This window comes from Eptesicus fuscus, chromosome 6 (assembly GCF_027574615.1).
Source record: "Eptesicus fuscus isolate TK198812 chromosome 6, DD_ASM_mEF_20220401, whole genome shotgun sequence".
Lineage (NCBI taxonomy): Eukaryota > Metazoa > Chordata > Mammalia > Chiroptera > Vespertilionidae > Eptesicus > Eptesicus fuscus.
In genome coordinates, this window is record NC_072478.1 from 36,371,163 (window position 1) to 36,396,339 (window position 25,177).

The window sequence follows — 25,177 nt, forward strand, 5'->3', positions numbered from 1 at the left end:
AGCACTTTTAGGATATTTAGAGTATTCTTAATTCCAAATCAGATTGTCCCTTAATCTGTTAATTTCTTAGAATTAAAAAAAAAGGGGGGGGGGACGGACAAGGGGTAACAAAATGCTTTTTATATTAAAGTCTCAATTAATACAGATCCCTGAAAGTCATCTTAAAATAAAAATCAAGTTTCACAAAATAAATACACTGAAGCAACTATAATAGTAATACTTTTATTTAAAATACTTGTTAATCTAGGAAAGCTTCTTTACATGAGTTTCCAACTAATTATTAGAGTCAGAAACAAGGAAAATAAAACCAGAGAAAATCCTCTGTAGAAAAAATACACAGGAACATTTATTTCTACATGTGAAAAACAGTAAACAGTCTTAACATCTGCATATCCAAGTCTTAGTCTCAATTCCATCTCTCCTAGTGAATACCACTATCAACCTTGACATCTGATTTGTTCTTGTCATTCTTCACTGAATAGATGAAATATGTTAAGGTGTCTTTTTCATTCACTGGAATAGACCTAAAGTGGCAACCAACTATCTATGAAGAAAAAAAAAATTGAGGAAATTAAATTATAGGTATTAACAGATTTCATAAACTAGGTAAAAAACACTTTCATCAAAAGAAAAAGTACTATGTGATAATAAGAACTATTTCCATTTAAAAATAAATTGTATTCAACAAAATACCAACAGGACAAAAAGCATATAAGAATAAGATGTTATGAACAAGAGACAGTGTGATTTCAAAGGACCCTTCAGGCAACTCAATTAAATTAATTAGAATATATATTTACTTTTATTTTAAATTTTATAACTGGAATCTAGGTTAGAAAGCAGTATTTTTACTTTTTAAACTTTAAATATCAATGAAATAAAACAGAATGTAAGAGTCCACATGTATCATGTAATGGTTTAGGCCCTATTCATAGAAAAAGAATAAATATAAAGTTGAAAGTTTGGTACTATAGAAACAAACCATGAAATATGATACAAATATGTTTGCTATGAATTATGTTCATTCATTCATTAATAATATTCTCTGTTAAGGGGTCTTGAAAATTTTTCTGAATAAAAATTACAAATGGAAAATGATAGGAAAAAGAGGGATGTTCACTGAAGAATGTTTTCCTAATTTCTTGCTTTTTCACAAATCTAACATGTACACTGCAACTACCAATAGAACTAAACTGGGATGCTCAAGAGCATATCTAGATTCTGGAAGATAAAACTACTTAAAGAAAGGTTATCCAAATGATAAGTAAGAGACTTAAGGAGGATCATTATTCAATTCTGGAATCACTTATAAATATCTATATTTCTGACTAAATAAACTATAACACTAATAGGCTATTTGTTTACTTTTTTATTTATTGAGTTTAGAGAGAGGAAGAGAAAAAGAGAAAGGGAGAAAGAAAGAGATTTGTTGTTCCACTCCTTTATACATTCATTGGTTGATTCTTTTATGTGCCCTGACTGGGGATCAAACCCACAACCTTTGTGTACCAGGACAATGATCTGGGCTACCTGGCAAGGGCTACATTCATGGCTATTTAGATTATGACTATTTCTCATTAAAAAAAAAAAAAAGCTCTAGGAAAAAAAGTAATTATTTAGATTAGATTATCAAAAACTTCAGGTTTGGTTTACACATTTAAAAAAATTATTTCTTTGGTTCTGATTTGTCCTAAAACAAAGTACTTCCACTCGATTAGTATATGTATATTTTGGTATCGTTTCATCATGGAAGATAATAACTATATTTATGTTATACTAATGTGCTATATAATCCAAACAGACTAGATATTTTAAATCAGATTTAAAGACAACTTGATTTTTGTTGCCTAGCCAAGAAGAAAGAAAAAATTCTGGTTAAGAAATTAATATATTGGATCTTAATGTTAAAAAGCATTTCATTCTGCCAAACAGCTGTACCTGCTATTCATCCTTTATCTTATTCAATATGCACATTTTAGAAAATGTTGGATTATTAAATTAAATATAAAGAATATGAGAAAAATGATTTATATATTTACATTTTTATTCTGCCTAGATTAACATTTTTATTTTAAATTAATTAAAGTATAAATATGTAAATCAATAAACATCTTAATATAATACTTAGACTACCAATAGAAGTACAGACTTCTTGGTTCTATTTTTCCTGAGAACACACACACATAAACACACACATACACTCAACTTTTCAAAATTCACTAAAGGACTAGAACTCCTACATCAAAACAAACTATTTAAGTAAAAGCTTGGACACAGTCTTTGCATCTTCTAGATGTGAAGAAAACCTGGATGCCTAGCCCCATTCACTGAAAGGCCACTTGTTCAATACCGGATAGGTTACAGGTTCAATTCCTGGTCTGGGTGTGTAAAGAAGGCAACCAATCTGTTTCTTTCTTTCTTTCTCTCTCTCTCTCCTCCCCCCTTTCCCTCTTCCTCTCTCTAAAAAAAAAAAAAAACAAAACAATAAAAAGATATTTTTTTTAAAAAGAAAAGCTCGGCTGGCTGGTTGAGAACTGACTTATGAACCAGGAGGTCATGGTTCGATTCCCAGTCAGGGCATATGTCCAGGTTGTGGGCTTGATCCCCAGTAGGAGGCGTGATTCTCTCTCATCATTGATGCTTCTCGCTCTCTCTCCCTCTCCCTTCCTCTCTGAAATAAAAATATATCAATAAAAATATATTTAAAAAAAGAAAAGAAAACATGGATGTCTAAAATAAAACAAACTAACATTAACAAGGGCAAATTCTGAAACATTTAAATCAGAAAGTTATGGAAATACTGTTTAGGAGCTTATATGTAGACCTATTTCATTAGAAACTTTAAAAAATTCTGATAAAGACATCAAAGTTTATTAATTTATTTTATTATTCCTCAATTAGATGTTCAATAAATATTTGTTGAGTAAATGAAATTTTAAAATAAATTTTTAGAATAAAAAATTAAATATTTCAGAAACCTATAATTAGAAGATGCTTAGCCCTGACTGTTTTGACTCAGTGGATAGAGCATCGGCCTTCGGACTGAAGGGTCCCAGGTTCGATTCCAGTCAAGGGCATGTACCTTGGTTGCAGGCACATCCCCAGTGGGGGTGTGCAGGAGGCAGCTAATGGATGTTTCTCTCTCATCGATGTTTCTAACTCTCTATCCCTCTCTCTTCCTCTCTGTAAAAAATCAATAAAATATATTTAAAAAAATAAGATGCTTAGAAAACTATATACAATCCATTGAGTAGTCATTACGTAAAGAAATTTGCTAAGAGTCAGACAAAATTTCTAGGTAACTAGATTCTTCCACAATAGACTTCTTAAAAATTAACTTGAATCTTTCTAACTAAAATATATTGTTTTATATACCCGTTAACAATTGCATTAGCATGTAATGACTCCTTTTTTGTATGAACAGAGTCCTTTAAAGTTTTAAATAGTTTAAAACTCATAAATACCTCAACAAGTTGTGCTTTATTAAGTCCTGGTCTGGTTGGTAGTTTGAAGTGTCTTTTGTATCTCCTAAGTGTATTTACTTGTAATTGGTATAAATCAACCTAGAAAAAATTAACATATATGAATTAGTTCAAGCAATTTGTTAAAAACTTATCTTTGATATGCATAACATTTCAATTACTGCACAATAAAATTTTCACTCTATTATTTTATAGAATCAAAACGATAAATGCAATAAACATTTTAATCTTTTGAGGATAAATACTAAAAACTGTTTAGGGGGAAAAAGTAAGACCACAGAACTATAAGAATTGACAATTAAAAATATAACAAGTCAAATTGTGTAACTGTGTGTTAACTGGCTATATTTAATTTTGCTTTCATTTCCAGATTTTTCAAATGTTTTAAGTACTTTTCAAATGTGTTCATATCTTTTTTATAAAAGTTTCAGAATGGACTACTTAGGATTTACATTTAACATGTAAAAACTTTCCTTTACCTCAGGAGTATCAATATCTTGAACTGGTGAATCTCCTCCATCATCATCACTCCCTTTTCTCTTTCTTCTGTTTCGAACACTCTGAATTAAATTTTTATGATAATCACAAATGTAAAGATGCCTTACCTGAAACAGAAAAGTTTCACATACTATTTAGAATTACAGTAAAATACATCTATGTATTAGTAAAATACATAGACCACAGTGAATCATTTAAAAAACAACAGTCAAAACGGCATTGTTAAGGGAATTTTTTTTTCTAAAGTCCTGCACACAGTTAAAACATGCATGTCTGGCCATACTGTTAAGAGGCTTGGGAAGTGGGGTGGGGAGGGGTGACCGTCAGGAAGGAAGAAAGAAGGAGAAATTCCAACCCCCTAGACTTTGTCAGTGAGTTTCAACTAGATGAGTTAAATCATGATGTTTTGCTAACAAGGGGAATAATGATGTTGCCCACGATTTTGCTATTTGATAGTACTTTCTCTATTTAAAGAGCATATGTTAGTAGCATAATATGTTTCCTAACCTTTCTTCCTAATTTAATACTTCAAATATAAAACTATTCCTTTTTACAAATGAGCTATTGATTTTCACAATAACTATATTTAGATTTGAAATGATAAAGTTTCCTGAGTATTAAATGCATTTACCTGTAATACGTTTCCCCAACCAAAGCAATGGGAAATTATTCGAGTGTACCTAAAAAGTTTCTCATGAACATGACTGAAGAACCGTTTAAACAAGCAGAAGGTATCACAAACCTTCCAAAATGTTAATTACATATAGTTTTGAGAGCTGTATACTAACATGTGAAATCTCGGGCTTCATACAGTAACAGCTACTTCTTTAAAAAAAAACACAAACAATAAAGGACTGAGCTAACAGGCTTTTTACATGAACTTTTTTGCTAAGTGCAAGTTAAAAATGAGCAGGAAGCGTGCTAGATTCTGACCTCTTGTTCTTAATTTACTGCCTGCCAGAGCTCCGGAAAGCGGCAATGGTTGTTTCTAAAAGTCTCATCGACACAGATGGTCGAAATAACAGACGTGCAGAAGGGACGTTAAAGGAAATCCTGAGGGCAGGGCACAGCCACGGAGACTACGTGCTCCCCACGCCGGCAGCAGCTGCCCCAGAGGCGGACACCGCCGCCACCGTTCACAGCCCCGGCTCCCCGCAGAGCAGGGGGGCGCTCGGCTACCCTCTCTCTGTGCGCTCAGGGGGACAGGAAGCGGGATCTTCCTCGACTGCAGCGTCAGGTCCCTGCAGGATTCCCCTTTCCCGAGACCCGGGAACCTACTCCCTGGGGCCAAACGCCAGCTCGGGGCAGCACAACAAAGGCGCCTCCATTCCAAAAAGGAGCAGCGGGGCTACAAGAAAACTACTCCAGGCCCTCCCTCCGAGCGCTGGTTCCCTTTGTTTCGTTTCCAGTTCTCAGCGAAGGGGGGAGGGAGAAGACAGGGAGCGGGAAGGACGCGGGGGGCGGGTTGTGGGAGGCTGCGGGGGCGAGGAAGCGCAGCGTGCGCGTGTGTGTCTTTCGGGAGTGGCGGCCGGAGTTGCTGCGACTTTGTGGCTTGCTTCCTACCAGAGACCCCCCCACAACGGGTGTGCGCTGCTGACAGGTCCGGGGGAGCTCTGAATGCCCGGCCTAACAGCCCCAGAGTGAACCGCCCCCGGGTCCCCAAGGGGGCGGGCAGGGCCGGGCCGTCCCGCCGTCACTTACGCTCTTGTCCAGCTCTATCTTCACCTTCTTCTGGGAGATGCTCTTCTGGATCCTCTTGCTGAAGCTGGCGTTGCCTGCCGCCCGGCCGCACCGCTCTCCGTCCTCCCGCAGACAGCACAGTTGTCCGGGGCCCGGCCCGGCCGCTCCTGGGGGCCCAGCCGCCGAGACTGCCCCGGCGCCCGGCACCTCAGTTCCTGCACCCGCTCCGGCCCCGTTCCCGGCCGAAGCGGCGGCGGCGGCGGCGGCCGCAGCGACCACCGCGGCCACTGCAGCCGCCGCGTCCCCGCTGCGGCTCATCTCCTCCGGCGTGAAGCCGTTCATGCCTCCGCGCTCCGGGGCGCCGGCGCCCACAGAAATCCCCGCTCCGCCTCGCCGCTCCGCCTGGCTCCGGATACTCCGGGGTCTCGGCGGGGTCGCTCGCACCTGGCCTGGCGGCGGCAATTCACTCTGCACCCCGAGTCCTTTGGCAGCACAGCCGAACACCGGGCGCCTCCCGCCTGCTGGGGTCTGCGGGCTCCGGACAGTGGACAGTGCTTAGGGTCGGGAACCAGAGTCGGGCGGCGCCAGGAGCTGAAACCCAGCTCCCTGTCACATGGAGACTCTACAGCAGTTGGACCGCTGCGTCTCCGCCTCCCTCCGGCCCTTGGTCCAGCGCAAGCGCAATAAGCCCTCTACCGCCCCGCCCCTTCCATTCTACCTCAAGGCACGACGGGAACTGTAGTACTCTTCTGGGCAGTCAACCTAATCTCTGTCCTGATCCCGCGCCACGCGGGTGGGAGGAACTACTTATCCTAGCATGCATTGCGCCGCAATGGGCCGGACGTTTTATTATTTTTTTAAACCTCGGGGAAAACAAGGGGCGTGTTGTGGGGGTGTGCTACGTTTTCCAGTTTCTAAGCCCTTGGGGGAGGTTGGTTGGTTGGTTGGTTGGTGTTTAGCTCCTGGAATTTTGCAGAGTTGGCATTCTAGACGACGAGGTCACTCAACTCCGGAAGCGAAGTGCAAAAGGAGGCGGGCAGGGGAGGAGGAGAGTGAGGGTGCTGGAAAAAGTTTCGGGGTCGTTATCGTATTTGTGATAAAAAGAGTTTTCGGTGTGACCACGCTTTTGTGGGAAACCCGAACCAAAGACAACTCGGGCGAGCTGGCGCTTTGCGGGTCCGGGAGGTTCCGCAGCAAACACCGGGGCTGAATAGCCGTCCCATTCATTGACGCGACTTAAGAACGCCTGCTTAGGGGCAGGCTCCTCACAAATGCCTGGGCAGAAGGCCGTTTCGAAATTTTTTGCATGTCCATGCAAGGAACGCGTTTTATTCTTGGGCTCACAAAGTCTGCGGCTTCCTGAGGTGGAGCTACTGACTAGTTGACTATAACAGGCCTTATTTTCGCCGCCACCCCCAATCTTTTTCATTTCTCCTGGAATGGACCTGGAGAGGGCGGAGTCTAATGTTTTTAAAAAGGGAACGTGGAACCCTACCAATACCGAGTTAGTTTGAGGGCTCCTCAGAAAGTTTCTGCAGGGGAGAAAGAAACCGCGTTTCCTGGGTTGTCGCACGCGCGTGTTGGCGGTGTGTGTGTGTGTGTGTACATGGTTGTGCGTGCGTGCATGTGGGCGCGTGCTTGTGGAGAGCCGGGGAGAAGGATGGGAGTGGCACATACAAAAGCTGCACCTTTGCTAGTTACTGCATGTCCTAATCAGTAAGTATACCTTGTTTAAAAATCCCATTGTTTAAAGAAAATACAAACCAACAGGGTTTTGGTGGTGCTGTTTTTGAAAATTCACTTAGACTTCCTGAGTAAATTTAGTGATTTTTTTAAAATGTAAATGTCTTCTGTCCTGAAATTCAAAGCCATCCATTCTGTGTGCTTCCGTTCTACGATATGGCAAAGGAAAACAAAAGAATTAAAATATTACATAAATTGAACAGTCAAAAGAAAGATGCGAAATGGTAAGTGCCTTGTGTTATCTTTTCAATCTGCACTGGGTGTCCACTAGGCATATTGTGGCTATTGAACACTTGAAATATGGTTATTGCAACTGAAAAATTGAACTGTTAATTTAATGTTTATTTTAAATTTTAAAAACTGATTTCAGTTACTGAAAACTTTTAAGTATGTGTGGAACAACCAGAATGTATGAGTCTATTTTTTCAACTTTATGAAATCTAAATTCAGCATTGGAATTAAAATATGCTGTAAGTATCAACTACTAGTGGGATTTCAAAGACAGTAACAGAAATTTAAAACAAGGAATATTGAATAGCTTATTAACAATTTTTATGTTGATTACATGTTGAAATGGTCGTATTTTTGATACATTGGTTTAAATAAAATATCAAAGTAAATTTTACCTGTTTTTAATGGGGCTACTAGAACACATAAAGCTACACACATGGCTGACATATTTGCATTAGATAAGGCTGGCTTAAAGTGTTAAAACACAGAATAATACTACCTTGTTTATGGATATACTAGGGGCCCAGTGCACGAATTTGTGCACCTTGAAAGGAACCGTGAGGCTGTGGTGGGCACAGGGGCGGGTCTCAGCCCATCCTCCGCAGCCCCACCTGGCCCTGTCCCCTGTCTGCTGGCAGCCCCCGCTCCCGCCACTGCAGCTGCTCTGGCATGGAGCCACTGGGGCTGGTGCCAGCAGCAGGTGTGAGCGGGGGCTGCTACCCCGATCGCCCCTCAGGAGCAGGGGAAGATGGAGAAGCCCTCAGGGGCGATTGGGGCTGGCAGCCGCCGCTTGCACCCGCTGATAGCACCAAGCAATCAGCACTGGCACCGGCAGCAGGTACAAGCAGCGGCTCTGGCGCTGGCTGCAGGTGCGAGTGGGGCCAGCACCGGCAGCGTACCGGCAGCAGGTGTGAGCGCCGGGTGGGACTACAGCCCATGGGAGCAAAGAATTTCAGTAACTACCAGAGGCTCAACGTGATGACAGTGACCAGTGCCCCGCCTTGGTCTGGCGCCCCCATTCATCTGTTCCACCATCCTGCCGTGGCTGATGCCCACCATGTTCCATGCTCTGTTGCCTGCTGCCGACGCCCGCCATGTTCCGCATGCACCGCCTGGTGGTTAGCGCACGTTATAGCAATCAGTTGTTTGGTTGTTCCGCCATTCAGTCTATTTGCATATTAGGATTTTATATATAGATTTTCTTTTCTTTTTTTTTAATATTATTTTATTGATTTTTTACAGAGAGGAAGGGAAGAGGGATAGAGAGTTAGAAACATCAATGACAGAGAAATATAGAAACATGGATCAGCTGCCTCCTGCACATCCCCCTCTGGGGATGTGCCAGCAACCAGGGTACATGCCCTTGACCGGAATCGAACCTGGGAACTTCAGTCTGCAGGCTGATGCTCTATCCACTGAGCCAAACCGGTTAGGGCAATATATAGATTTTCTTAAATGGTAAATATGAGAACATATGGACAGGATGGATACACTCCAACTTCAGGGTTGTGGTCATCTCTCAGAAGGGAGGCCAAAGGATAGTAGAGAGATTCAAATAACTTGTATCTGAAAGGTCATCATCTCACTACTACTTTTTCAGTGATAGAGCCCTACTAAGCTTCTTTAGATGTTTTAAAATATCAAAGTGAATATTGAAGGGGAAAGCACAGGTAGAGAGCTGTGAGGAACACTGTGATCTTTCCTTCGCCAGAGGGAAATTCAGAATTAAAACTAGTGTGGCCAAACACTTTTTAAAAAAATATATGTTTTTATTGATTTTTAGATAGAGAGGAAAAGAGGGAGAGAGAGAGAAACATCGATGACAAGAGACACATCTATTGGCTGCCTCCTGCGTGCCCCCTACTGGGATTGAGCCCACAACCTGGGCATGTGCCCTGATCCAGAATGGAACCCGGGACCTCTTGGTCCATGGGACAACGCTCAATCCACTGAGCCACACCAGCTAGGCAACGCTTACTGTTTGTTTTTTTTTTCTGGTGAGTTACTATCCTACCTTATAATAGAGAAACATGCAAATTGACCGCACCTCTGCTATGCCCACAGCCAATCAGAGCGAACAAGATGGTAGTTAATTTGCATATGCAGGTGCTGAGCGGCCTGGGTCCAGGAAACATCCTCCGGACCCAGGCCGCTCCTAGCCTGTAGGCCCGTGCTTAGGTCCTGAGCGGCAGGGGTCCCAGAACGCCCCCTGGCCACTCAGAGCCTATGGGTGTAGGCGCCAAGTAACCTGTCGGGCGGAACATCCCCGGGTATAGCGACGCGGGGATGTTCCGCCCCGCCCCAGCGGCTTGCAAAGGCTCCTGCACAAAGTGGCGGTTTGGGGCCACGCCCCCAGCCAGGCGCCCAGGACTGGGGGCTGCCGCTGGCCTCCGGGGTGTGCCGAGACCCTGGCGGCCACTGCTGGGTGCTGCCAGGGATCCCTGCAAGCCCCCAGCCTGAGCGCCTGGCTGGGGGCGTGGCCCCAAACCGCTGCTTTGTGCAGGAGCCTTTGCAAGCGGTTTGGGGCCATGCCCCCAGCCAGGCGTCCAGGACCGGGGGCTGCCGCTGGCCTCCAGGGTGTGCCGAGACCCTGGCGGCCACTGCTGTGTGCTGCCCAGGGTCCCTGCAAGCCCCGAGCCTGAGGCCCATGGTCAAGGTTGGCTGCTGGCCTCCCCAAGCCACTTACAAAGGCTCCTGCACAAAGCGGCGGTTTGGGGCCACGCCCCCAGCCAGGTGCCCAGGACCAGGGGCTGCTGCTGGCCTCCTGGGTTTGCCGAGACCCTGGCGGCCACCGCTGCTTGCTGCCCAGGGTCCCTGCAAGCCTCGAGCCTGGGGCCCATGGTGGGGCTGGCTGCTGGCCTTGGGGCGTTTGGGGACAGGGATGTTCCTACTCCGCCTCAGAGGCTTTCCAAGCTCCAGCACCAAGTGGCAGATTGTGTCCATGCCCCCAGCCCAGTGCCCTCCACAGGGGGATGGCTGCTGGCCTCTGGGGTGTGCGGAGACCCCGGCAGCCACCACCGGGTGGCAGGGACACGCCCCTAGCCCAGTGGACACAACCCAGGGGCTGCATGAGCTGCAGAGGATACACCTTTTTAAAAAAAAATTTTATTGATTTTTTTTTTTACAGAGAAGAGGGGAGAGGGATAGACAGTCAGAAATATCAATGAGAGAGAAACATCCATTAGCTGCCTCCTGCACACTCCCCACTGGGGATATGCCTCCAACCAAGGTACATGCCCTTAACAGGAATCAAACCTGGGACCCTTCAGTCTGCAGGCCCACGGTCTATCCACTGAGCCAAACCAGTTTGAGAGTAAATACCTTTTCTGACAACTCATTGGCTAAGCTCCCTGTAGGCCACCAATTGCAGTGTTCTTGGTAATTTGGGTTATAAGAATCCAAGAAGGTAATCTAGGGTTTTTCCACCATACTCTTGAAGGAAAAAATGAAGGTCCCTTGAGGGGTCCCAGATTGGAGAGACTGCAGGCTGGGCTGAGGGACAACACCCCCCTGCTACCCCCCTTCCCCGCCGTGCACGAATTTCATGCACCGGGCCTCTAGTCTTAAATAATTTACTCCAAAAATAAAATGACTTTGTCTTGGCATTGCTACCCAAAAGGAGGAAAATGCTATTTAAAAAGTTATGACCGGTTTGGCTCAGTGGATAGAGCGTCGGCCTGCGGACTGAAGGGTCCCGGGTTTGATTCCAGTCAAGAGCATGTACCTTGGTTGTGGGCACATCCCAGGTGAGGGGTGTGCAGGAGGCAGCTGATCGATGTTTCTAGCTCTCTATCTCTTTCCCTTCCTCTCTGTAAAAAATCAATAAAATATATTTTAAAAAAGTTATGAATCACTGACTGCATAGAACAGAATACCTATTTAACAGTATTATTAGTTTATTTTTCTGACAATAAGAAGGCTGAGGCAAGATGGTTCCTTATATTGCTTCTGTAGTTCAATAATGTCAAGGATGGCATCTATGATTTTCTTGCTTTTCCCTCATGCTACTCAGGATTGGTTTGAACCAGCAATAATCTATCAATAACTTCTAATCAAGGTATTTTTTACAGTAAGAAGGAAGGAGAGAATGATTATTGGACAAGCAATTAACAATTGTCTACAATGGTCCAATGGTCTATATTTTTTTATTGTTGATGCTATTACAGATGTCCATTTCCTCCTCCCATTGCTCCCCTCCCCCCAGCCAGCCACCCACCTTCACCCCATTGTTTTCTGTGTCCATGGGCTATGCATATACTATGTTCTTTGGCTATTCTCTTCTAGTCACCCTTCCCGTCCTCCCCTCTGAGATATGCCTCTGGTCCTATTTTTTTCATCAGTTTATTTTGTTAATTAGATTCCACATGTAAGTGAGATCATATGGTATTTGTCTTTCTCTGACTGGTTTACTGGTATTTTGCTTAGCATCATAATCTCCAGATCCATCCCTGCTATTGCAAAGGGTAAGAGTTCCTTCTCTGTTACATTTACACAGTGGAATACTGCAATGGTCTAGATTTAAGAAATAGGATAGAAGGAATAGAACAAGACCATGCTACTTAAAATTCCTGAAACAGATAAAAAAAAAATCTTTCAGAAGTTAGCAGAAATGAGTTATGGATTTTAATGAACGTTTAAAAATAATTCTACCTTTTTAAACTTAGAAAACATGTTTAGGTGTTAATTAAATTGACAAATTCACTCAGTAAATATTTGTGCCAATGACATTAGTATATCATTGTACTAGGTCCTATGAGAGATATAAAACATGATACTCCCTGCCTTTAAGAAACTTCTACATAACTCTGTATTATACTTTCTACTTTATAAAACTCTTTCACAGGCACGAAATATTTGGAAATCATAACTCTTTAGAGAATAAATTTTTATCTGGTAAATAGTAGTTCCTCTAAATCCCTTCCTATACCTCTCTGGCTTTTTACCACTTTAATGTTCTAGGGCAGAGTTCAGCTGCAGGAATCTGTGTCCCTTTGCATTCCAAAGGTGGAAGAAAGTCCTACCCAGTGTAATTAGGGCAATTTGGAAGTGCTTGAGAATTATCAACCTCCCATCTCAGCATTCCTTATGCAATATTATACAGAAACCATTTTGCCCCTCACATGGGATAACTTTGAGGCATGTATTTCATACTATTTCCCTGAATTTTCCAGTGGGATTACACTCGTCGTTACTAGTGGCAGCTGGCTTAGTAAAGCACCCTTTATTTACTGCCTTCCCTTCTTTGTCTCACGTCCCCACCTCCTACAGGTGTTTCCTGAATCCTCCAGATAAACTACCTGCACTCAAATCCTTGTCTCAGGGTTATAGTGGGCATTTCCACTAGGTTATTTCCACATACCCACCCCTCAGCTATGTGTCAGTTCAATGGGTGGGCACATGATTCAAGCCAAGCCAATCTGAATTCTTCCCAGGCAATTTTGTTCAACCTGAAAAAGGGAGAAAAGAGACCTCTCCTCTCTTTTTAAAAAAATTTCCCCATTATTGTATTTCTAGTAGAACAGTGCCTGGCACAAAGTAGGAACTTGCTGATTATTTGTGGACTATTCAATTAATACAATTCCTACAACTTTTTTGCTGCTAACCCACATTTATGATAAGACATTAACTTTTAAATGTATGAAATACTCTTGTTACAGTATATCATAGTGTCACAGCATCATCTGTAGTAGTTAAGAACATGGACTCAGGAGCCAGATGCTTGAGAATTAACTCTGCCACGTGCCAGTTGTTAAACTGTGCTTGTTATTTGTTGTCTCTCAGCTCTTTTCTCCTTCTGCTCTCTCCTCTGTGTTGCAAGGGTACTGGAATCCTAAAAGAGACATTTCCCAGATTCACTTGCCAGTTGGTGTCACGTTCAGTTCTGCTAATGGGAGATTAAAAGGCAAGAGGAGGATAGAAGGCGTTTTTCTTCTTCAGGCTCCAGAAGCCTCAGCAGCACTGTGCTTCTCTACTCTGGCTCTCGGAGTGGGGGGCCTGCTGAAGTCAGCTGGCTTCCTGCAAAGCAGCCGCAGAGATAGTTCTAATCCTGCAGCAGTTATGTTCCAAAAGCTCAGAAGGACAGCATTTTGGATAACACTACTTTCTCTTTTGTTCCCCCAGTGCTAGAATAGTAGCTCTTCTGGTAGTTACCTCTGGATAACAATACCTCCCCCACCCCTTCTTGTTCCTCCAGCCCTTCTGTAAGGATTCCCTCAATAATAGAAGTAATATTCCCTCTGAAATAACCAAAGTGGTTTTTCTTTTCCTGACTGGATACTGACTGATAATGTGACCATGGGCAAGTAATTTATTCTCTTTGCTTCTGTGACTTCCTCTATAATATGAAATAGTATGTCTATCTCATTAGCATTATTAGGAGGATTAAATGGGCTAATATTTTTAGAGCACTTAGAACAGTGCCTGGCACAAAGCAGACACTATGTTTGTTAAATGGTATTTTTTCAGACTCTATTGTTAATGCAAATGGCATTAGCAATATAATTTTTAAAATCTAAGGTCTTGCTCCATATACCATCCCTTTGTACAGCCTGCCCCATAATCTTCCCTTGCTTATCACTATCACTTCCCTACCTATCATGCATGTCTTATCCTTTGCTCAGCTCTTCTGTCATAAAACAGCATGTATGTTTTTCAGTGTCTTTCTCTCACTTGCTTTAGACAAAATAGACATTTTGGAGATTAGTAGAATTAAATGTTTTTATGAATATTGTATTATAGGATGCTGCAGTGGTGAGAGGGGTATGCAGGGTGAGAAGCAACACTGGAAGTAGAAGACAATCCTATATAATAAAAGCCTAATATGCTAAGTGTCCGACTGTTCGACTGTTCGACCAGTCCCTATGATGGGCACTGACCACCAGGGGGCAGACGCTCCGACTGGTAGGTTAGCTTGCTGTTGGGTTCTGGCCGATCAGGACTGTGCAAGACAGGCCAGACACACCCTGGAACCCTCCACAGTCTCTGCCTGGCCCCGATCGTGCACCGGTGGGGTCCCTCGGCCTGGCCTGTACCCTCTCACAATCCGGGACCCCTCAGGCAATGTCGGAGAGCCAGTTTCAGCCCGATCACTGCAGGTCAGGATGAGGGACCCCACTGGTGCACAAAATCTGTGCACCGGGCCTCTAGTAAGTTATATTAGAACCTGAAGATGAATCTAGAACCTTCATAGTGGTTCTAGATTCATCTTCAGGTTCTAATATAACTTACTAGAGGGACCTCATGTAGGAGAAAACCTTGAGAAATAGATTCTTTTGGTTAAATTGCGTATACACTAAGAGTATCTTACACTTGTATGGAGTTATTTCATTGACTTCAGTTTTGAGATATTGAAAATATACTTGTTTTTGATCTCATACTCAGCAGGGAGAGCAGACTTAGATTCTAGGGCTACATTTACTCCATTACCGAGATCCTGAAGACAAGGCTCTCCCCACCCAAAAAAAACCCACAATCACCCAAAGTAGGAATGCGATAGGCTTAGAGATTACTGAATAGACAGAATTCTGCTGTCATTGTCCAGAGAATTTGTTTCAGAAATTCCTAGAATTTCTGTTGAAGTTTAACAAAGTAAACTTACTGTCCTTTAACCTTTTAGCTTGTCCTCCAAGATGTAAATACTTCTCTGTCTTTATTAATTAGTCCAATCTTCAATTATGCATAAGTGTATTTTTTAGTCTAATAGAATTCTAGGTTTTAAATATAGATAGATAGTTTTTAAAGTACATCTGAAAATCTCATATTGTTTGTGAACATATTTTTGAATACAAACTACTAAGCATTGTGACAAAATTTAGGGAATAAAGTATAAATATGTCATGAGTGTTTATACCAGAATTTGCAATTTTCAGTCATTACCAAATTTTAAACTGTCATTGGCTAGATAGAAAATCAGCATAGTGACATCATGTTACCTAAGGCCTATTCTCTGGTAGGCCCGGCCAAATCATTAGTGCCAGGACACTTTTCTTTAGTCCCCAATGTTCAATTCAGGAATTCATGCCAGTACATAAAGATAGCACAAGCAAGCACAACAACATTGTTCTGCATGTCCTTCCTTCCCTCCTCTTTAACCATAGACATAGAGCCTTCCTCAGCCCAAGAAGTAACCCGCTTTTGCAAGTGGAGTGAGCAAACATGTTCTGATCTTCGCGCTAAACTGGTAGTTCCGAAAAACTATCACCAACAAGGAAGTATATCACTTACACCAGAAGATAGCCAGCACACATTCCCTGCTAAGATCGAAGTAGAAATTTACTCACTTGAAGCAGTCGGCCCGGGCCCACTTGCAAGTGAAATCTGACTGAATTGACTGCTTGCAGAATGGACCAGATCTTATAATTTCCTTTATTAGATTCCATGTTCCCAAGACTTGGAGAAATGATCTCTCTGTTGCTGCCTCACTTGTATGATCAGCTGTATCCACTGCTTAGAACTCTTCATCCGACCTAACATCCCAGTTATCCTCAATAACACAGAGTTTCTGAGGATATTAGAAAAATATTTGCAAGTAATCCTTGCAGTTTCCTTCTCAGAGACTGAGTACCAATGTGAAAGGCTTGGGAATTTCATATTGAAGTTTTATCAGTCATTAATCTTAGCTATAGACAGGGAGCACATTTGCTTGCAGTTGCTGATACTTACAGAGCACATGTGCAGCTTTACCTCGCAGCCCTCATAGAAGATGCATTGCAGAAGTAGGAAGTCTCAATGTTAGATAAGGTAACTATATTTGTTAACAGGATAAATGAAATGGCCAAGAGAGGGTCATGACAACTATTTCCAGGCAGTCAAGTCTCTTTGGCCTCATTCACAAGGGTTGGTTATGCTCTATCATAACCAGCAGTTAACTAGTAATTTCCACTCTGTCACAGCCCCATCACTTGCCATTATTCCTTCCGCCTATTCTTCATGATCTTGCTAAGAATAATCCTCAAATGTGCCTGGAATTGTTTTCTGTATCAAAATGCTTCTTCTTCCCTGAAATTGACTTAGCTGCTGGCTGTCAGCAACAGTTTTACAGGATGAGGAGAGAAGTGGCAAACACAGCCCAGTTCAGGAAAATCAGAGAAGATATACTAGTACTTGCTGCATTCTGAGCAGAGTACATATGTGGCTATCTGAGGAAACATGCAGTTTGGCTGCCGGTCACACTCCTCAAGTGAGTTACTTGCTCTATACGAAGAGCTTCTGGAGAATGGCCCAAAAGAGGGAAATGGTGATACAAAGACTTTAAATATGTGCCATTAGAGTTCTCAGGTCATAGGCTTGAGTTTGAGCCTGATCTCAACAATATCGTTACAAAGCAATTATTGAAGACAGGAACTGGTGGATCTATGAGTACAATGCAGAAGCTTATAGCATGAAGCATAACAAAAAGATGACTCAACTTTTTAAAAATAGGTAAGTTATACTCACTTCCTCTCAAATGATTCCTTTATTTTCGGAATCATATTGTATTCTTCGGCTTTCATTGTTAAGGGCTAAATTGTTCTTGACTATTTTGAATGCAGTGCTCTGCAAGTGAAAAAATGTCATAGTCTTAAAAAAACAACCAGCATACACATTTTTAAGAGTGTGTGTGTGAACTTAGGTTTTCATTTCTCTTGGGTAGATGCCTAGGAGTGGAATCTCCTAGTGGGTAAATGTATATTTAAATTTTGAGAAACTACCAAACTGTTTTCTATAGTAACTATCATTTTACCTTACCACTAGAGATGTATGTGTTCCAATTTTACCACATCTTCAACAATACTTGCTTTTTTCTTTTTGATTATGGCCATCCTAGTGGGCACCAAGTGGTATCTTATTGCTTATTAGGGTTTTTTAATTAGCATTTCCCTAATGATTAGTGATGTTGCATGAATTTTCATATGCTTAGTAGCCATTAATCATTGGTTTTTTTAGCATAGACTAATTTGAGACTTGTATCCTATGAATAGGAGGATAAATTTTTGCACATGCACATATCTAAATATAAATATGAATAGGAGGATAAATTTTTGCACATATCTAAATATAAATTTTTGCACACCGCAAAGTATATTATGCTAGGCATATTACAACTTAATACAGATTATTACTTTTATCACTTTCAGAACAATGAAAGACACTTATAACAACTTAACTCCACTTATCCCTGTTATCTTTTGTACTATTGTTATATATTCCATTTTCACATTATAAAAACCCACAGGACATTATTATTATTGCTGTTTTAAACAAATAATACTCTTAAATTGTACATACTTACCCTGTATTCTTTTTTTCTTTCTTAGGATTTAGGACCATTTTCCTTAAGCAATAACTTCTCTCAGCTTTTGTTTTTCTGAAAACATCTGTATTTTGCCTTAATTCTTGAGAGTTTTTCCCCTGGATATAGACCTTGAGGTTAGCATTTCTTTTCTTCAGTAATTTAAAGATGTCATTCTATGGTCTTCTGGATTTCCTAGTTCTGTTGAACAATTAGAATTCAGACTTAGTGTTGCTTTTAAAGTTTACTAGGTCTTTTTTCCTTTTGATTCCTAAGATTTTCTGTGTTTAGTTTTCAAATTTTTTTTTAAAAATATATTTTATTGATTTTTACAGAGAGGAAGGGAGAGGGATAGAGAGTCAGAAACATCGATGAGAGAGAGACATCGATCAGCTGCCTCCTGCACACCCCTTACTGGGGATGTGCCTGCAACCAAGGTACATGCCCCTGACCGGAATCGAACCTGTGACCTTTCAGTCCACAGACCGACGCTCTATCCACTGAGCCAAACCGGTTTCGGCAGTTTTCAAATTTTTTATTATGACACACTCCAGATAATCTTTTCTACTAGAGCAGATTTGATCTTGCCTTTGTTAGGCAGAATCAACCCCTCTAGTAGGTAGAAGGATAAGGGTATGATTATCTAAAAACAGTGAGAGATTGAGCTGTATGTATCCAGGCTGGGTTATAAAGTTTTAGTAAGATCCAGTTCACCTCTGGCTTATTCCTATTCCTCAGACATTGTCACATGGGTTTTTTGTTTTTACTTTCAATTTTTTAAAATTATTGATAGTGTTACAGATGTCCCCCATTCTACCCTCCACCCCCCTTCCACCCAGCCTCCCTGCTTCCCCACTCTACCAGCCCCTGCCCTACCCCAGGCCTTCTGCCTGTGTCACACTGGCTTTTTTTTTTTTTTTTAACATTATTTATTTATTTCAGAGAGGAAAGGAGAGAGAGAGCGAGAGTGAGAGCAAGAGAGAGAAACATCAATGATGAGAATCATTGGTCGGCTGCCTCCTGCACACCCCCTATTAGGGTTCAAACCCGCAACCCAGGCATGTGTCCTTGACTGGAATTGAACCTGGGACCCTTCAATCCACAAGCTGATGCTCTATCCATTGAGCCAAACCAGCTAGGGCTGTCACACCGGATTTGATTGGGGTCTTGGCAGTCTCTGTCACCTTAGCCCTGAGAAAATTCATTCTGCCCTTTGGGGGTTTGAAGCTTGTCTCTCCACATTCCTATCTACACAGCTTCAAAATACAGCAAATGTTTTCAGAAAGAGACCAGTGATGTGCTTTTGGAGGCCTTCTCACTCCAGCCAGACTTTTGTCTACAAAGTTCGACGAAATCCTAGATTTCACTTTGTCTTTTAGAGGCTTCTGACACAATTCTCTAGCCTCTCATACCACCTGAGAATTCAGCCTATCTGTGTGGAAAGTAGATCATTATATTCATTTATGTGTCCTCTAGTTTCCAACTGATTGTGTTAACACCACATAATTGCTAAAAACTTAGTAGATTCTTCCCCTTTATAAAAGTCCTTATACTTGGGCCTAGTCAGATTGATTCTTGTACCTAAAATGTACAAATTGTCCCCCCAGATCATCAACATACCTATGAAGCGCTCTTCCCTGTCTGGAATTTTAGTTTGGATTATTTTCTGATTGCTTCAGAATAACTCCAATGTATTTTAAAACATGAATTTTGCAATCGGTCCACCTCCCCACCCCCGCCCTGCCCCAATTGTGGCAGGGAGGCTTTCAGAAAGTAAATAACTTTTTTGGTTGACATTTAGTTCATAATGATTCACAAAACCTAGGTAACTTTTTGTGTGTTTTTTTAAATATACTTTTATTGATTTCAGAGATGAAGGGAGAGAGAGATAGAAACATCAATGATGACAATCATTGATCGGCTGCCTCCTGCACGCCCCACACTGGGGATCGAGCCCACAACCCAGGCATGTGCCCTGACTGGGAATCAAACCGTGACCTCCTGATTCCTAGGTCGATGCTCAACCACTGAACCACGCTGGCCAGGCAGTTAACGTTTTTTGAAGAAAAACAGAATAACATTGCTTACCATTTTTTTTTTTTTCATTGAAAATGCTACCAGTGGGATGAGAGGTTTTTTACTTTTTCTTATCCTGGGATTTTCATTTCATTTATTCAAAAATACATTTTTTTTAACTATATCACTAAGAAGTTGAAACTCTAAAGTGAATATGCAGTTAGCCCTCAAGACCAGGGATCTCCCCCTAAGTGGATGTGCCTGTTTGATAATTCTTCAGTGTGCTTATCCTACTCTTCTCACTGTCTTTGAAACAACTTGAAAATATTAAGATTCATCTTTGAGAAGCTATTATATGGGCAGAGTTATGGTTTCAGTTTTTTATATTAACTATGCAACTTGAGAGAACAATATTTATATGCAACTAATCTTAGGTAGAGTATACTGCATTTTGGCTAACTATATGAGTTAATAATTATTGAGAATTTATTTACTACTCTGTGGTGGTGGTGGTGGGGTTATCAAATCGTATCTAATAAAAGAGTAATATGCAAATTGGCCATCACTCCAACACACAAGATGGCTGCCCCCATGTGGACAAAAGATGGCCACGACAAGATGGCTGGCAGGGGAAGGCAGCTGTGGGTGATCAGGTCAGCAGGGGAGGGCAGTTGGGAGGGACCAGGCCTGCAGGGGAGGGCAGTTAGGGGCGACCAGGCCTGCAGGGGAGGGCAGTTAGGGGTGACTGGGCTGGCAGAGGAGGGCAGTTAGGGGTGACCAGGCTGGCAAGGGAAGGGCAGTTAGGGGTTATCGGGCCTGCAGGGGAGGACAGTTAGGGGCGACCAGGCTGACAGGGGAGGGCAATTAGGGGTGACCAGGTCGGCAGGGGAGGGCAGTTAGGCAGGCTGGCAGGGGAGTGGTTAGGGGGTGATCAGGTTGGCAGGCAGAAGCGGTTAGGGGCAATCAGGCAGGCAGGCAAGCGAGTGGTTGGGAGCCAGGAGTCCTGGATTGTGAGATGGATGTCTGAGGTGGGATCGGGCCTAAATGGGCAGTTGGACATCCCTCGAGTGGTCCCAGATTGGAGAGGGTACAGGCTGGGCTGAGGGACACACTCTCCCTCTCCCCGTGCATGAATTTCGTGCACTGGGCTTCTAGTATATATATAATATTCTCTTTCACTCAGGATTTTGCTATCTGGTTTTATTATCAGACTAGAAGCGCAGTGCACGAAATTCGTACACTGCTGGGGGGGGGGGGTGTCCCTCAGCCCAGCCTGTACCCTCTCCAATCTGGAACCCCTCGAGAAATGTCCGACTGCTTGTTGGGATTGGGCCTAAACAGGCAGTCGGACATCCCTCTCACAATACGGGACTGCTGGCTCCTAACTGCTTGCCTGCCTGCCTGCCTGCCTGATTGCCCTCAACCGCTTCTGCCTGCCAGCATGATGACCCCCTAACCTTTCCCCTGCTGGTCTGATTAACACCAAACTGCTCCCCTGCTGGCCCGATTGTCCCCAAATGCCCTCCCCTGCTGGCCTGATCTCGCCCCCAACTGCCCACCCCTGTTGGCCTGATGGCCTCCAACTGCCCTTCCCTGCTGGCCTGATCTTGCTCCCAACTGCCCTTCCCTTCCAGCCTGATCGCCCCTAACTGCCTCTGCCTGCCTGATCACCCCTAACTGCCCTCCCCTGACGGCCTGATCTCACCCCCAACTGCCCTCCTCTGCTGACCAATTTGGTTCTGATTGGTCGGTTTCTATGCCAGTCAGCATCAAAAGCTCTGCCTCCTAGGCAGCCATTGGCTCCTCACATTTTACCCAGATTTGGTTCTGATTGGTTGGTTTCTATGCCAGTCAGCGTCTTGGGGCCTATCAACAGGGCCTGATCAGAGGTGGAGGCCTGGAGAGAAATGGAGGTGTGGCTGCTGGCCAGGCCGGGAAAGAAAGAGAGAGGCAAGTGCTGATCAACAGTTGCCACAGAGGCTATGGATCAGACCCTGCTTCTCTCTTCAGGCCTCTCTCCAGACCTGATTCCCAGCCCCCTCAGCAGTCAGTGCTGGGCTGCCACGGCAACCCAGTGCTGACTGCAGGACTGACTTCTGGTTGGTCGAGCCACTGGTCATTGTGGATGTGATGGACCCAGGGTTTATATAAATTAGGATTATGAAAAGTTCAAATTCTTAAGGTAACTGACTGAATAAGTGATAGGAATTTCAATAGCTAGCAAAACCCAGATCATTTATTTCTACACAATCCTGCCAGATTGACACTGCTATGGATGAATTAGTTTACAGAATAGCTACTTACACTTATAGGATAGGGGACCTACTTTGGAAATAGCTTCAAGCCTAATTCATAATTATTTTATTGCTAAATACTTATGTTGTTATAATTTGTGAGGTGCTGAACTCTGGCAAAGTCTGGCAAATAAAGTGCTATATTGGTATCATTTAGGAAGGGGAAAACTCTGGTAAGATCATTTTATTAGAAGACTAAGGTAACAGAGCAATATTGTATATATAAAGTTTGGTCTATATAGTTCATTACATTTGGATAGCTATAAACTTTTATGTAATCAAATACTGTTGTGAAGTAGCGGGGTTCACAACTAATTGGTGTTCATAACCAAAGAATTTCCTAGAACCCAAGTTATCTTTTAAAATTTTAATTATAATCTCTTGACCACCTAATTATTACAAAAGTTAAAATATGTATTTCCCCACATTATGATTACATATTCACAGAATTATAGAATCATAAATTTAAAAGTTGAATGGCACTAGATTCCCCAAAATGTCATTTTATAATTTCTCAATCAAAAGCCTAGAAATATTAAGTAAACTATTCAAAATCACAAGCCCTTGCTAGATTTTGATTTATACTTTTTTTTAAAAATGAAGAGCAATCACTTCCCTCTTTATCATCTTTAGAAAGATGCATTTTAATAAAAATAAACTTCAAAAATTATTTTAGAATATATGAAATTGATGTGTTCCTGAAAAGAAATGGTTCTAAAGTTGAGTTTTAGAAATACAATCTTATTTTCCCATTTAGAACTATAACAAGATTCGAAATGCAATGAGAAACACCTTTAGTATTACCTCTTTATAGGAATTTCAGTACTCTGCTAGTCATTTGTATGCCAGGTAATTCATAAGAGTGAACTAGGCTTCTTGTGTATTTAATCCATCTTTTCAGAACTGCATTTGGGATTAGATTTTGTTGTTTGTTCTACCAGATTCTGTATATAATTTTTATTTTTAAAAAGGGTTATTCTATAACCAACAACCGTCTATATCACACGTAGACCTTACTTCACTTTTCACTTCACTGTGCATCTCAATGTTATTTCTAGGTCAGGAAGTACAGCATGAGAGTGAAGTCTTGGAATCAACGGTAAAAGTAGATTAAATATAGAAATGTTTTCCTGTTCTCTGCTGTGATGGAGTCAAGAATGAATGTAAATTGGCTGGGTTGTCTTCACCTGTAGGTTGTAAGGGAAGGATCTATCCCAGGCCTTTCTCTTTAGCTTGTAGATGGCCACCTTCTCATTGTCTTTTCACATAATCTTACCTCTATGGCTGTATCTGTGCTAAATTTTCCCCTATTTATAAGGACACCAGTTATATTAGATTCAGTATGACCTCATCTTAATTAATTACATCTGCAATGAACTTAATTCTCCAATAAGGTCAGTTCCAATTGTGCTATAAAAACACACAAAAATTCAAATTGACCAAATCATACTACATTAAGTAGCAATAAGCAGATCACTAATGCATTACATTTTTCAAATTTATTTTTAAATTCAGAAACATTAAATACATGCATACTGTGCAACTAATATGTGTTTCCAGGGAAAATACATTTTAAAGAACCTAGTTTTTCTTTAGTAAATCTAGATTAGCAGTTGCTGGTTCCGAGTTTCTATTATGATGACTGGTTACCAACGAAGCTGGAGCACACAGGCCCCAAAGATCCCAGCAAACTTACTGAGAAAAATAAGACTATTCAAAATCTGTCAAAACCAACTGTCAGGGCAACATATGGGCCAGTACGAAAAAAAAAAATTGCCTTCAAAACGAAATACACTACAGAAATAGCCTACTGTCAAACCTGTGACACTAGAAAGCGCCAAGTTAAGGTCGTTTCGGTGCGCTCGCACTAACGGGGTGAACCTGGGCTCGGAGGAGGTCGGTAAAATGCAGCCGTTTGGGGAGTATGTGCAAGTGGGGTGGGGAGCATCATCCGTGTTGCTTTTATGGGACTCTCAAATGGATCTTTTATAGTAAAAACTTAAAAAAAAAAAAAAACCACTACACTATCACATTAGAGGGAAGAGACAGGGAATAACAGGGTGACAGCTGGGCCAGCCAAAGGTGCGGAGGTCACCAGGACCGCCTGGCCGCGCCGCGCCCGCCGCCGGGAATCCCGGCCCGGAGAGCGGGGTGGGGCCCGGGGAGAGCCGCCCGCCTCCGCCCCTCCGGAGTCCTTAGGCGCCCCGGTTTGTCTCTCGGTATTTGACACCCGAGACAAAGGGGGAAGGGAGGGAGGAAGCTTCCGAGGGAAAGTCCGCCGGCGGAAAGCGCCTTACTTTTCAGATCGGTTTGTAACACCCCTCGGGAGGCGGGCGCCGCAGTCCTCCCGCGCCCTTGCCCAGGTTCCCCGCCAGCTCTCGTCTTCCTGGAGTTGCACTCCAACCTCAGCGACCGCGGGCGGAGCTGGGCAAGCGGTCCGCAGGGCAAGCGCCTCAGTCTCCCCCCAGTTATCCTTCCGACGGGGCCGAGGAGCTCTGGGCCGGGAAGGCGGTCGGAGCAGGCGCAGGGCAGGCTGCCTAGTTACCTCAGCGACCGCAAAGCGAGTCGCGGCCGCCAGCCTTTGCCAACGACCCTCAGGCTCGCGACTCGGTATTTTTAAATCTGGCGGGGCTTTCCCTTTCGGGCCAACCGCTCCCTTCCCCCCACCGTTTACTGCCCTAGCCAGTCAGCGTCAGGCCCGCCATTTTTCAAACCCTCTTCCCGCCGCCAATCAGGATCTAGCAGGACATTCCTCCCCCGACCGGTTCTAACGGGTCTGGGAGTTAACGACCTGGGCGACCCACCGAACCTGCTAGGCTGGGGATGAGGGGACGGGCCCGGCGAGATTCCGACCAATAGGAGACCTCCGCTGGGAAGGGGCGGGGCTTCCACGAGTTTGAATAATAACCTGGCCCAATCACAGAGGCGGGGTGTGGCCTGCGGCGCAGCTCGTCAAGTTGCGG

General features: G+C 43.0%; 1 protein-coding gene and 1 long non-coding RNA gene across 5 annotated transcripts; both read right to left on the minus strand.

Moving 5' to 3' along the window:
* Nucleotides 1-208: 208 nt before the first annotated feature.
* On the minus strand, nt 209-6,313 carry SAP30 (Sin3A associated protein 30). The gene is made up of 4 exons (XM_008155239.3): nt 5,682-6,313; nt 3,962-4,087; nt 3,465-3,563; nt 209-544 (listed from the first exon to the last, which is right to left on the minus strand). Exons 1-4 carry the CDS (start codon nt 6,000-6,002, stop codon nt 422-424), a joined length of 669 nt encoding a protein of 222 aa, XP_008153461.1. The 5' UTR covers nt 6,003-6,313; the 3' UTR covers nt 209-421.
* Nucleotides 6,314-7,467: 1,154 nt separating this feature from the next.
* Nucleotides 7,468-25,150, minus strand: LOC114227668 (uncharacterized). Of its 4 annotated transcripts, none has more exons than XR_003613744.2 (4): nt 24,512-24,936; nt 17,905-18,105; nt 17,070-17,168; nt 7,468-7,552 (listed from the first exon to the last, which is right to left on the minus strand). It is a non-coding gene; the product is annotated as an uncharacterized LOC114227668 (long non-coding RNA). The 4 variants fall into 4 exon arrangements; XR_003613746.2 differs by lacking the exons at nt 7,468-7,552; nt 24,512-24,936 and adding exons at nt 11,804-13,464; nt 25,024-25,150; XR_003613743.2 differs by lacking the exon at nt 7,468-7,552 and adding an exon at nt 11,804-13,464.
* Between the last annotated feature and the right edge of the window lie 27 nt (nt 25,151-25,177).